Genomic DNA, 15,027 nt, shown 5'->3' on the forward strand with positions numbered 1-15,027 from the left:
TTTCTTTTTCTTTTCACAGAAAATCTTCGTTGAGAATTTGGTGAAGTTTTTCTAGATACGGTACTTGTGAATGTGCAAAATATCTTTGTAGAAGTTAGTTTTCCTTCAAATGCAAATCATGGTTGTCTTCAGAAGAAAATTCATGCAGACCAGGCTCATCAAGTGTGGTGATCATTGTATGTACTGTAGTAACTGTGAGGTTGACTACATCCTGCTGAGCTGAATGGAAGGGATTTACACTGCTACTGCAACACTAAAGTGTGTCATCTTCCGTGGTACCTATGTATTCTTGTTCATGTCAGTGACAGGTTTTGGCTCTAGTCCAATGAAGTGAGGGAAAGGGATAGGCCCTACCTGTGAATGAATGAATTAGAGATATTGATAGTCCTTGCCAAGGAATACCTTGTGAAATAGGAAATGATAGATTCCTGTAAAGTACATTGTAAATATATTTAAGTTTTCTCTCTTAAAATAAATAAATAAATAAATGGCCTTCAGTACTAGAAAGTCGTAAAACTTAAGAAAATAGACCAGGAAGATGCTTGTTGATGAAAATCAGAACTTGGCAATCATTTATCACTTGCATACGTATTTGTATGCTCTCTTTGTTTATGACTAGTAGTAAGTGTACTTGTGTGAATCAACATTGGTGTGATGTATAGGCCTAATAGTAGTACTTTATACCTTCAACCCTCTTTTTTTTTTTTTTTTTATCCCAAGGTTTGAAAAGCCACAATACTAGGCATATGTCGGAACACTCATTCAAGTTGATTAAGCACAAACAAACACAAGGTTGCTGGACAGACAAAGTCTGAGTTGATAGATGTTACCTTCTACAGAGATGCAAATTTTTAGTTTTTGCAGTATTTTGTACTGTTTTTGCCAAGAATACTGCAGGTTTTAGGGAAAATACTGTTTTTTTTACCAGATTGTAACTACTCCACATGTCTATTGCAATAAAGGTAAAAATATTGTTTTTCCATCAAAAATATGTCTTTTCATCTCTCAGAATACTGAAATACTCTTCACAGGCTTGGAATCCCTGCTTTATGTTTGATAATGATCTGTGATCCAACTGAATTCCATTGTGCAAACTATATGGCAAAGGTTAACACAGGTATCAATCAATTCATTTGAAGAGGAAGTCAGTACAAAGCAGTTATAATTATACCTAGTGTGAATACCAGTGGTACTAAAAGTGAGCATGATAAAAGCTATTGAAAGTTGAGTTTCTTACTTCTCGCCTTGCAGCAGATTCTAATATTGTGCTGTGTGAGAATCAGATAGGCCTATATACTGTACACTGTATGTAATCATCATAGATAAGTCTACCCATTAGTATTTTTGTGTGTACAGGTACATGTGTGTGTGGTTTTAGGGCATTACTATTAATGCTAATATATTTTCCCACTGTCCAAATACTGTAAAATTTTCTCAGTGTGGAAATTTTCAGGCATTTTGCGTGACCAGAAACCAGCACAAAAATAATAACTGTTAATACTTTTGCACGTCATAGATTTGTTCCACGAAAAGATGTCTTGATACTGCGGAATTAGAAACACGCAAAATTTCATCTCACCCAGTCGAGCACAAAAAATTACTCTCGCAAAAATAACCACCTTTACACTAGGCCTTACTTACGCAAAGTATGAATTTAGCATGCTTGTACCAACTCATTTTACATGCCCCACTGAGTTTGTAGCACCCTGGGATTGTAAATAAAAATATTTCATCCTACTGCAATTAATTAAAACCATTACAATGTATGTGACAAGGGTTATGATTGCAGTCACAAATTAATTATGTAAGTACCTGTTATGTGCATATTGTAATAGACAAGCTTAGTGTGCTCAGTGGAGAATACACTTTGTAGTAAGTACTACAGCAAATGACCTTTTGCAAGAGTACAATTTCAGCATGCAATGTATGTGTTCAGTGTTGCTTTTAATACATTTATAGCTAGCTATTTCCAGATTAGTTGGAGAGAGTATGACCCCATAGGTTTTAGGTCATAACCTAAAGTTGCCTGAAACCGACAAACCCAGCAGGTGAGCCAAGATTAGCATAGGCCTACTGTCTGTCTGCTTGTCCCGTTAGTGGACCAGCGGTGGTGATGTTCATACCAGTGTTCAAGACTTTACATTTTTCACCAGTTTGTATATCTCTGTTTATTTGTCTGTGTCTTTGTGTACTTCTAGATTGGTTTGTCCAGATTCTCTTTTTGTCTGAAAATGTGACTTTTGTCAACAATTAGGCTTAAGGGTTCAGTCACTGCAGATCCTACACGCATGAGAATTAGAATAGAATTTATCCTTTCACATGGGCTGATCTCATGCCCGTGTAAGTCTGGCAACCAATAGTGTACACTTTGCTCCTAATGGTGCATGCCAATACTGTGCAATGTCAGCAACATTTGTCATTAAATGGCTACAGGTAGGGGGAGTGAAGGAAATCTGTGTACAGATTACAAGGACTTCCTCAACTGTGGTACTCTATCATGCTATCAATCAGTAGATGGGGCAAGTGCTCCTGACTTGGAGGTGAATATTAGGAAGTGGGCTGGCAGAATTTGCATGTCCTCTGGGAAGTGACCTGTAGCCACCAAGTTCAGTCTCCTGCTGGCTGGGTGCGGAGTGGATGTACCGTGGAAAGGATACATGCAGTTTGGTAACACTGCACTGATGAAGTGCGCAGATGAGCCCATGTTGAGCTACTTGCAATCTGGGGTTGCTCCAAGGTCAAGCTGCCCAAGTAGTTTCCTGAACTTGTATTTTGGATTGTATTTTGGATCGTGTCAGTTGCAGTCGTCTGCAACTTGTGGGAGAATGGGTGCCACAGAAGAAAAAAAAAGGGGGTGAATGTTTTAAGTGAGGAGGCAGTCTTTGTACCAAAGAGCAAATCTGTCAAGATCTTATCGCAATACTAAAAAGACAAACTTTCAGACTTTGCGTAGTTAAAAATTTCAGTGTTGACATTTCTTGTAATATGACACATTGTGGGTAGTTAGAAATAGCTTTCTTTGTGACATGACTGTATCAACTTTGTGCAGAACCCATCAGCAGTAAACCCAAAGTGACCAAAAGCATTAATTTTTTTCCAAAATATGTGGCTAATATATGTAGCAAATGTGGTTGGCTGTCATCAGCTGTCATACCTATATGCTTTGGCGATTGTAGACATGCAATATTCCTCCCTACAGTGGATCCCTCCAGAGATACCATGAACAGTCTAATACCCCATTTACACACAAAGTTGGACCCAGGAGTGCTCTTGAAGGACTTCGACTTATGCCTCTCTGAGTTTGTTCATACAGAGAATCATCGCTTGCCAAGATCACATGCAAAGTGGCTGAGAGGGGCATAAGACTGTCACGGTAATCTTCCAGTGCGCGGGAACTTCTAACATGTAAACTGTATGCACAGTGCATGCAACTTCCAGGGCACTCTAAGCGTTGGTGACCATTAATACAGAGTTAAAGAGTGCTGCAGGAGCGCTCCTGAACCTTGCCTCGAGAAGGACATAACCTTAAGAGTACCCCAGAGCCTGATTGTCTGTTCATGCTGAAGAAGAGCTGCAGGAGTACTCCTGGAGCGCTCTAAATGCCCTGTAAATATGAGGTATAAGATTGCACCAAAAGCATTGAAAAATTTGGTGTGTGAACAGACAAAGTGGCTCTGAAGCGCTCCAGAGCTATGCCCCTCATGAGGAAAGGCTCAGGACCACTCCTGAAACACTTGTAACTCCTGTGTAAATGGTCACTAATATTGTGGAGGGCTGCGGAAATGGTATGTTGTGTGCATATGTTTGAAGTTCCTTATGGCGCAGAGTTAACATTGACACTTTATGCCTCTCTCAGTCTCAGTCACAACTTTGTTTGTGGTCTCAGCGGTCGGTGACTCTCTGTCTCCACATTCATACAAGTCCCTGCATTGTAGGGAAGTCCTGTGCCGCAGGACTCTCTTCAAAACCGTGGTGTGGACGCTCACTGGGACTTGTCCCCCCATCCCTCAAAATGCATCACCTCAATTTTTTTTTTTCCCTCAGCAGAAATAATGCACGTTGTACCTCTGCATCCCTATATAATATATGGGCAGGGGATTGTTACACCAGCAAGGTTGGAAACTTTTCCACCTTCCAGGTTACACCCTTGCTTCTGTGCGATATCTGTTGGCTTTGATATTTATATTATATAGGGTGACTATGAATGGGATGCCAGGGAATATTGCATGAATAGAAGATGAGTGCAATATTGGCCCTAACTAGTGCAATATTATACAAATATTCAGTGTTTCTGAGTGCAGTGGTTCCGAATATTACATGAACGTGCAAGTTTAATTGTTCTATTCAACAATGCAAAGCGGAGATGAATTAGAACGGTTAAACTTGCACCGAATGTAATATTTAAACCTTCGCACGAATTATAAAACGTTGAATATTTGTTTTATACAACACAAGATAATTTTTTATAGACCTCTAGGCCTGGTCTAGACCAAAATAGATCTGACGTTAAGCCTATGTAGGAGGAGGACTAACAGTTAGGCCTAGATCTAGATCTGGCTCTAGGTCTTGCTGGCAGTGCAAATGGGTGCGTGTATGCACCAATGTTTTACAATACACAAGTTCAATGTGTCCTTGTACCTATTGCACTGCTGACCGTTCAATAGTTGTCTATTGCACTGCCATTGAGAGTGAGTGTGGGAAAGCCGATTCTTCTGAATGTCATGTGTCCCGCATTCATCCAATCAGATGGCAAGGATCTATGATGTATAATCCCTCCTATTCCATGAATTATAGCCATCCAATAAGATTATTATGATCTATAGGCCTAAACGTTATCTAGAGAAGGCATAAACTGTAAAAAAGCACCATTCTTCTACATCACCTGCCTTTGTGGAAAGGAGCGGACAATGCAACATCTCCTTGTCTGTTCACTACGAGAGCCTTGCACACAAGAAGATCTGGGGGGCGTTTCATCAACGAGTTCGTCGGAGGTTTTCACCGACAAATTTGCTATCAGCCAATCAGACGCAAGGATTTACACTGACAACTGTTAAAAGGTAATGAAATCCTTGGTCTGATTGGCTGATAGCAAATTTGTCGGTGAAATCTCCGACGAACTCGTTGATGAAACACCCCCCAGGTAGCTCTAACGCTCTGTGCCAGGCAGTCCATCCAACATTGGACTTGAAGAATCTAATATTCCCTTGACTCAAGAAGAACAAGACTTCTACTCGACTTTGAAGTCAACTCTGCGCTGAAAATGGAGTGATTCACGCTTGCGTATGAAGCAAGATGTTTTTGCGCTTGTGAATTGTAACAATAGTTCATGTACTTTTAAGTATGGTAGCAAGCATTTTCTGCACTCAGCGGTGTTCATGCATTCAGCAAGCATTCATGTGACAGATGAGACAAAATACGCTGTATTATTATGTGTCCCTAACAATGGTAGCCTATAGTGAATTGATACTGGCCTGTGCATTTGGTCATTACACTCTCGTATTGCACAGTGAAAATCAAGGGGACAAGAATACGCATTTTTGATGCGCCACTAAAGCGTCCTATATGATAATCATGCATAATCTGCTGTCAGTGTGTGATTTGTGCTAGATAGTGTGTTCACTTGGAGTGGGAATATGTTTTATGCTGTAACTGATGCTGGTCCAATGGGAATCACCATCTCTCATCAGTCTTGCATTAGATTCACTGACCAATGTGAATACTAGGCCCATTTACACTTGCTTGGAAAAATCGAGATTTTTCTAAAATCGCGACATTTGGGTGTAAGTTGCTAAGCAACTTCACCCAAACGCCCTCGAAACATCGCCAGAAAAATCGCCAGCCGGAGTGCGATTTTTTGAAACATCGCGAAGTTTGAGGCGAAGTTAGCGAGTGTAAACCCAAGCTGCAGAAATATCGCGATTTTTCATCACGTGACTCTCGGTATCGGATTGCACCGGGAGTTTACGCGCGCTCCCGATCCCTCTTTGGAACGTGTAGAGAGCACGTCGGTCACTGGCCAGAGTACTAGTACACGGTATAGACAGCTGTGTACATCCACAGGTCTGAACGGCCGATCCTCGGTCGGCTCGTGGTCTCTCACCTCACCCTCCCTCATGAAACTAGTACACTGTACGTGAAAACTACTACTGGTAGCAAACCTGAAGTTCTCCAACCACGTATCATCACCCTATGACAACTTAACAAAATAATGTTCTCCCAGAAATGCGTTGATTCAGATTGTGGGAGTGCCATATTGCTCTCGATATATATACGTTGTTTGTGGAATACAGGACTCAGGAGTACGTGATAACAAGTGTAAGTTCTTGCTGTCGCCTGTTAAGATACCAGTCCTAACTTCCAAGTCTTACTTCCCACTTTCATCATATCGGCGAAATTTCATGATCCTCCGGAATGCTGCTGTAGATGAAGTTTTACACACCTACTACGTATGTAATATAGCAAGCTATATAGTTTTACCGTAAGTAAACAGTCTCGAGAAGCACAAATTTATGTGTGCATTACAGTATACCGATAAAAAGTCCTGGCTCAACGTTGTGATCAAAATATACTGCACTGCAGTGAAAACGAACAGAATAGCGCGCACTTCCACTCAGCTACCGTGTTGAAAACAGGTAAATTACGCATGCGCACTACCGACCAAAAAATCGCGATGTTTCGTGAAGCTCAAACTTCGCGTGCTTTTGCGCAAATGTAAACGGTGGAACCAAAATGTCGCAATTTTTAAAATCGCGATGTTAGTAAGTGTAAATGCGGCTCAAGTACCAGGCTTGCTTACTGCTTGGGTCTGTGGCCTTGTGATGAGTTGAAGGCAACATGGGCTGGTGGTCTCTCCTCCATGTGGTCATGTTTATTGTTCAAGGTTTCTTTTAGAAAGCTAAGGGATCTATAATCGTTGATTTATCTTGCTGTTGATATTTAGACAATATTTTCTTGCTATTGTGTGGCACATGTACATGTGTAGATACCATGTTCTTCCATTGGAGACATTGCAGACTGATAGCAGTGCCTTTCCTCCTATTGCCATTCCTTACATGTACCGCATACACAGTCAGGATGCAGTAAGGGGGAATCACGTAAATCATGTAATGAGTGCGTAGGGTACAAGAAACATCTGGCGACAATAGTATGAGCTTAGTTCCATGTACATGATGTATAATTGAGGAGCAAAGTAATATGCCAGGTACTAGCAGTGGGCTCTGAACTATTGTAATGCACAATTTCACACATTACTATTTGGTTGTTCATCGAAAGTGCACTGCCCTTGCAGCTGTTTTTAACATTGAACATTTTGATTTGTTCTATTTTGGATACATGGCTTTTTACAATTATGCGGAGATTGTTTTCTTGTCTTAGATTATGGTTATCCTTGCAGGCTAAATCTGGTCAAACATTGATATTTGCTAATCAGCATTGCAAGCAGATTGGAAGTGATTAACTTATATGAAAATTTTATGCTAGTAATGAGCTTCTGTAGATCCAAGGTGATATACTCTATGAGTGTATCAGTGCAGCTTAATCTTCACTCATTTTTCAAATTGTAAATACATTGTAGGGGTCTTAAGAATTGAAAGATATGTCAGAATAAAAGATTTTAAGAAATGAACCTGCAGGCCTACAATTTGTACTTATTCCTTTTGTAATACATGTACCTAGGCAAACCATATATATGGATCAATCTGAAATAGGATTTTGTTACTTCTGTGAGTTTTGTTGTTTGTGTGTTTGTGTGTTTGTGTGTTGTTCTGTAGAGACAAACTGGACCAAGACTGTTTTGACTAATTCAAACAATGTTTTTGTCTGGCTAGTGGTGTAGTACAGCTGTATGTAAAAAAAAAGAAGAGAAAAATACAAACAACAAAACAAAACAAAACACCCCTGTGTATTCAGGCTGTTGCTTTAGTGTCTGCATGCATACATGTGCAAGTTCATAATGTGATTTGAAGGTCACTTGCAAATGGAGTGAATGATTGAAAAATTTGAGCCCCAGATTACTTTTCAAATGATGTCTGATGCTGATTCTTACTTCTTTTCTTTTTTTTTTTTTGGGGGGGGGGGGGTAGGTAGGAGTGGAAAGCGGGTTTCCCCCTCCCCCATGCACTTCGATTGTAAACCGTAAAAGGTAACAAGCTGAACTACTCAAGGTAGTAATGTATGATGTACCATCTAGAAGAGGCTTGAATTATGAACATGGATACATATTTAGTGTCTGAGCAGTCTACATACCAAACAGGATTTGAGTTGCACACTGTAAGATGAGAAAATCCGATGTGAACGAATGTGAATGGAGCTATTGAAAGCATTGTATACTGCTCTAACCCTGCTTCGTCCCATACAAACGTGTAGATATCAGTGATATCTATATGTGCTAGGCAGCAGGCATGCGCATCAGATTATGGTGGCCTAGTCTCCAGAGGCCTGAACTCGGGAGACTAGATGGAATTGGGATAGGAGTGGGTATACATTGGGCATTCCACAAGAGTCATTGCGGGTCCTCTGCCCGTATTCACGCACTACTGACACATCAGACAGGTAATCAATGCATGGCTGGCTGGCTGGCTAGGCTGCTCACCGACTACTGCTCATGTGTGTACGTATCTTTCGTGGAGGCATTGATCATCACCGTTTATCCAGCTCAAATGCTAGAGATGTATGCAGTGCACAGACATTGGCTTTTGATAATGTAATTTTTGTAATCTCCAGCTGAAAAAGAATGAACAAAACAAATGAAATAAGTAAAGAGAATAAAGTGATATATGTGTTACTCATTCCCCCACCCCCCTTTTTTTAAGTCATGTTGGTCAAGAGCAGGAATAGGCTTGGAATATGTTGAGATGATTACTCAAGGAGAAAAAAAAGAGATACAGCATAAATTTGCATGTGTATTCTTGTGATAGTAATAGGAAGCAAATATATGCGTCCACTTGAAGCACCTTCCAATTAATTTCTGTTCCCCTTAAAATTGTAAGTAATACTGAAAATTTATGATATAGGCCTATAATGATTTCACATAGCTCAGGAACAGTTTGATTGGCATTCAAACGTTCATTCGATGTAGTGATGGCAGTGGTGTTCGTCCAGAAGATAATATGACAACTTATTGTCTCTGCTGGGATAAATAATGGGACAGGAGCAAGATTAACAGACAGTGTCTGAGATTCTATGGCAAAGATGTAATGTTACTTCATCGTGCACTCTTCCCTCACAATTATCAATACTGTCTGGGAATTGAGGAATGTGTTAAAATGTTCGTTGTATTTGTACATTGTCTAACAATCTCTGTGTAAATATTCTTTTTGTTTTGTAGTAGAATCAAGCTTACCAGACACATGGATGCCAATATGCATACACTTTTGTTTTATGATATTCTTTATTTGAATATAATTCTATATCAGGCCCATGTTCACAATGAAATTGATATGAAGAAATAAGCAGCTGTATTCTCTCTTGTGCTGCTGAATCATATTTTTTTTAACATACAGTACAGTATATTTTGTTTTGTTTTTTGCAAATCATACCATATAAAAAGAATTGACATAAATTCTGCACGAATCTCAGAAAAACATAACTTGATCAACTTAATCGAGCCAATCCATATTTGCTTCAACACTTAGGCTGCTGAATCACTTTTTTTTTAACACACTCACACACACAACACACACATGTACTATTGGTACAACATAGAATTATGAAATACAAGGTTATGTCATCTCTGTTTAAATTGTTTGTTAAAAGTGCTGGTTCTTCTTTTGCTAGTCAATAGAACTGTAGATGCATAACATGTTAATCATAAGTATATTTGACATTTTTTTATAGGAAATGCAAACCCTAAAAATATGATTTAAGCCAATGTTGAGAGAGAGCAGCTATTGGCTCTTGGGAAATGAATATTATATAAATACGCAGGATGTTATCCATCTAGAGGCGAGACTCTTCTTGAATGCCATATGTCATGCAAAGTCTACTTCAAGTGCCTGTGTGTTGTAAATGTCACTTTGGCAAGAGAAGTGTTTTCTGTTATCCACATTATGGCTTCATCACATTGAGATTGTTTGTCTCATCTATCGCACCATCTCATGGTGCAAATGATGCTGGTGTTCTGGAAGTTCCTTCCAGGTGTACAATATCCAGCAACGTGGATGGAAAAATAGATATTTTGTACTTCTTCTAATATGAAAAAAAAAAACTTGAGCAAGAGGCAGGCTTGAAAAGAGAAACAGCATGATTCCTGGTGTGTGCCACTATGACACAGGTTGTGATGTCATTGTGTGACATACTTGCGTCAAAATTCATTACCTGTGATCAAAGCTACATGTATGCTAAATCCAACTATCACATTCTCTCCATACTCACACAGTTTGTGTAGGAAGATGTGAAGCCAAAGAAGTGAACATAAAAGTAGGACAAACAAAAAAAAGTAAAAAGAAACAACAAAGGCACATTTATGGCACATTTCTTATTTAGCCAACATTTCTTTTATTAGCAAATCATGTGAGAATGTAGGCAACCAACACCATGCTGATATGACCATATTATGTAGCACTATGCAGCTTTTCGAGGAGCGGCTGCCCTGGAGAGCATGGACATGTGCAACATATTATAGTTGTGTGGATGGAAGAAAATGTACACATGGGTCTGTGGAGTGACCAATTTGTTACTCCAAATTCTAGACAGAAGTTATGACCTCCTCCATCAGACACAGTCATAAACTAAAGTGTGGCCTTCTGTCAATGTTGTATTTTGGTTTGATAGAGAAGAGGGAAAGACAGATACTGAGCCAGTATTTCCATACATTTGGATGTTCTGTGGCACTTGGAGCACATCGAAATATCACAGTGTTTATGCATACATTATGGACTGTTCACATAATGATAACCGTCATGTAACATCTGACTCTATATTAAACAATTTTGAAAGATAATAGTAAATACAGTAGCAGATTAATTTGCTTGTATCAGGATTTTATAGATGTGATAAAAGTAAGTTGCAAAAACCCCTTTCAGGTGATGCATTCAATGTCATTGATACAGATACAGATAATTAATAAAAAAGAGTCTCTTATTCAAAGGGCTACTGATAATATGTTGTTATGTCTTTCCTTATCACCATAAGTATCATGTGTAGGACATTTTGCTTGTCTTGGTTGCACATTTTCTTTTGCTTTTGTACTGAATAATTGAAATGTATTTGAAGGATTTGTTAAATGTGTAAGTATTATTTTGTGTTCCATGTTGTGTCACGTTGGAGAAACTGGAAAAATTCTCTTCTTGTGAGTTTTGATGAAACTCATTTGCTCTGTTGTTTTTCTGTCAATGCAGTTCATATAAAAGCCATTGAGGTCAAAGGACTTCAGAAACGCCAGAGTGACAAACGGCTTGAATACACCTTCCAGGTATGAGTTCTTTTTATCACTCCATTTCTTGCTTTTTGTATGATATCGCTTCCCTAATTTCGTACCAAGTTTGGCAAGTTTGTGCATCACTGATATTAAAGGGAACGTAAACCCAAAGAGCAATGTGGATTGAGTGAAAGCAGCAACATTAGTAGAACACATCTGTGAAAGTTTGAGGAAAATCGGACAATCGGTGCAAAAGTTATGAATTTTTAAAATTTTGGTGTTGGAACTGCTGGATGAGGAGACTACTAGAGGTTATGACGTATGAGTGGACAACAATACAAACAAAATATAAAGAAAATTCAACAAAAATCCACTTTTCTAGCATTATGAAAGAGCACTTGACTAAACTCTTTCAGAAAGCAGGGGGAATAATTGCTACCCTTAACATATGTCAGTATCAAGTTGATGGAATTTGTAATTTTCATGAAAAATGAATTTTTTTAACTTTTCTTTATATTTTCTTTATATTGTGGTCCACTCATACGTCATAACCTCTAGTAGTCTCCTCATCCAGCGGTTCCAACACCAAACTTTGAAAATTCATAACTTTTGCATCGATTGTCTGATTTTCCTCAAACTTTCACTGATATGTTCTATTAATGTTGCTGCTTTTGCTCAATTCACATTGTTCTTTGGGTTTGCGTTCCCTTTAAAAAAAAAAATGTTGTGATATTTGTTCCAAGTGTATTTTAAGTAATGACATTGTTTTGTATTTTTTATGATGCCATAAACTCAATAGGCTTGACAGTGATGGAAAAGAAATTAAACATTATATATTTTACACAGTGCTTTTGTGAATTTTCAGTTGCTTCCCCCAGAATTTTTTGAAACAATAAAACATCCATCCTCCTAAACGAAGAAGAAGAAGAAATAACAGGAATCTCTAAAGCTAGGAATCCACATTAATTGTTATTAGTACACAGACTCTTTGATGATTCTATAAATACCCCGATGAAGATTGGAAGCTGTTAATAAAACAATTTCATTTCTGTCTTCTTTCATCAAATGTGTGATATCAATTACCATACATTTTAAACACTTCATCAAAATCAGATCTGAGGAAAAACTCAGGGGGTGAAGTATGAGTGTTGACAGTGACAGGTTCATTGTTTGCTATGCTGTTCTAAGGCTGTCTGCTTGCAGAGCATCAAATCACTTTGCTGATTTCACAGGGAAGGGGAAGGGGATTATGCTTGATATGTATGAACACAAGGATGGTTGCCTTGAGTGTTGTGTTAGGACATATCATCTGCGACAAAGAAAAATTATTCCTTTGATATTATGAGGTATGGGAATGTATATTTGTCTTTCTGCACTACTATTAGTCTAATGTATGCAACTGACTGTTTCTTATACACATCAAATGCTGTTTGTATCATAAAATTTTATGATACCTGTCTAAATTTTAAAAATCTGAACTCTTTCTTTTTCAAATTGTCCATTCCATTTGAAGAAAATAATACTTCACAAGACATATTCCTTCTCTTTAAAAAAGAAAAGAAAAAATGTTTTATCATAGACACATGGCAGGCATGCAGTATCATTCACTCAAAGGAATTATGCCTCTGAATGGTGGTGATTTATTTTGGGTCTTCATCGTGCCATGTAGAGTGTGCTCTTGTCTATACTGAGAGGGCATATCATATGCTTAGGGATAAAGGTTGATTCTGGGGTTTTTTTATGCACATTGCACGTTTGTTTGTGATTTTTTTTTCATTATGTGTTTATCCTTTAAAAATCCATTCTTTCAGAATGAAATATAGAATTGTTTACTTTTGGAATTTGGTGAACTTGTTTTCTGCCAGTGCATCACAAGTACCCAATGCCCTTTTTGCTGTGACACCCATACATGTACCTTCTTATTGGGCACTCTCTCCTCCTGTATACCTCTTATATTTTTGTTCATGAATACATAGCAGTTTCTGAGTGTTTGCTTTCTATTTTCTAGTTTTGCTTCAATAATTTTTTTCCAATCAAAATTTCACATCATTCATACATAACTAATATTAAGTGAGCATCATAGCAAGATAAATGACATTTCACATTATAATCTTTAATATTAGCAGGTCGCACAAGTAATTAGGTAGCCATACAAAATACAACATATTGTAAGCAAAATGATTAAATCACTTGCAGCTCTTTCAGTAGTTCTTGGGATGTTGTTTCTTTTTGTACTAATTTGACAATCATTTGTCCATTAAATGCATCCCAATATGCATGGTGTGATCATCGCGCCAAATCATTGTCATGCCCCAGTCATCTACAATCATCCTGCCCATATGAATACGATTTAGTGATACATTATAAAAGGAGAGGAAAAGATTGGTATGTCATATACTGACATAACTAATTGCAAATTTTTATTCACGTTTCTTTTTAGGTCCACTGGTCTGACTCTTCGATATCCTGCGTTAGCAAGACACATGCTCAGCTCTTTGATTTCCAGTGTAAGGTAGGCATGGGATAGCAAGTGTGCAAATCACCAAAGGGCTCTTTGCCAATTGGAGCACAATTCTGCTGGTTTAGGCTAACCTCACAGTCTGACATCTTTTCATCTTTCCACCTGTATTTTTTTTTTCCTCCGAAGTCCAAAGTTTGCATTCTCATGGTGAGATACAAATCCCTGTCATGCATTCTGAGTAGTCGGTCGCTAGACAGGAGTAAAGTTCCTTACAAACCAGATGGGGCCTGAGATGCAATGTGAATTCTTATGTCTACAGAGCCACAGAAACTCCTAAATGCAATGTCACCTACCACCTTCCAACCAGGCAATTTCTAGTATGATTTGCATGCATGTGCCCTCTTGTCTAGTTTTAAACACCTGGCTTGTTTGTTTTTCCATGTCAGTTATGATGGTGTTGTTTCAAATATGTTGTGGATACATGTGTTAGGTATGAAGGAGCTATTATACATTTGTTCTACAAAGAGCAACTGTTCAATCTCTGTCCTCGCCTCATGGAAACCCAAAAATTTGTCTGGATCTTAGACTAAACACTAAGGACCTGTCTGACTTTACTTTCGAAGGTTAATGGGGCTAGAGAGACTTTTCACATCTATGGGTGATTACAGAATAAACACAAAAATTGATCTGCCACAGGTAGTTTCTACTTGTTCCACCCTGGGTCAACTTAGAATATCGTACATGCTTAACTTCTGCTCTGACTTAGGATATTACTGAAAGGTATTTATGTGCAGTATACATATTATCTTGACTCTGTTTGTATGTTGCACCTTGGTAAGTGATGAGAATGACACAAGGAAATGCTGGGCAAATTTTAGCCATATGCAACAGACACTGGACTAATGGATTCCAAACACTTACCTTCACCGTAAAATCTTCCTGTTAAATACTGTGGTGAGTGATCGGAAATATCAAGCTTCAGTATGCACTTATGGCCAAAGGCATTTGATTCCTATGAATGTAGATGTTGTGGGAAATGATTTGTGTACATAAAATTATAAAATTTAACCACAAGTTCTTAATGACAGTCACATATGTTATATTACTCATCTATTTCATAGATTGTGAAGCAATTTCGTGATGAATAGTGGGTCCCAGAGGCAAACAAAAAACAAAACAAAACAAATGAGATTTTGGAGCTACTTATGTA

General features: G+C 38.3%; 1 protein-coding gene across 1 annotated transcript in view; it reads left to right on the top strand.

The window, feature by feature from the left end:
* LOC139742287 (uncharacterized) overlaps positions 1-15,027 on the top strand; it is a 46,736-nt gene that overhangs the window by 13,161 nt on the left and 18,548 nt on the right. Inside the window, exons 3-4 of the mRNA XM_071652866.1 lie at positions 11,337-11,410; positions 13,797-13,868. Coding sequence (XP_071508967.1) covers positions 11,337-11,410; positions 13,797-13,868 — 146 coding nt within the window. The remainder of the gene's footprint in view (positions 1-11,336; positions 11,411-13,796; positions 13,869-15,027) is intronic.

The sequence above is a fragment of the Diadema antillarum genome, unplaced genomic scaffold (genome assembly GCF_040938485.1).
Source record: "Diadema antillarum isolate AM-2024a unplaced genomic scaffold, OU_Dant_1.0 seq00000994_RagTag, whole genome shotgun sequence".
NCBI lineage: Eukaryota > Metazoa > Echinodermata > Echinoidea > Diadematoida > Diadematidae > Diadema > Diadema antillarum.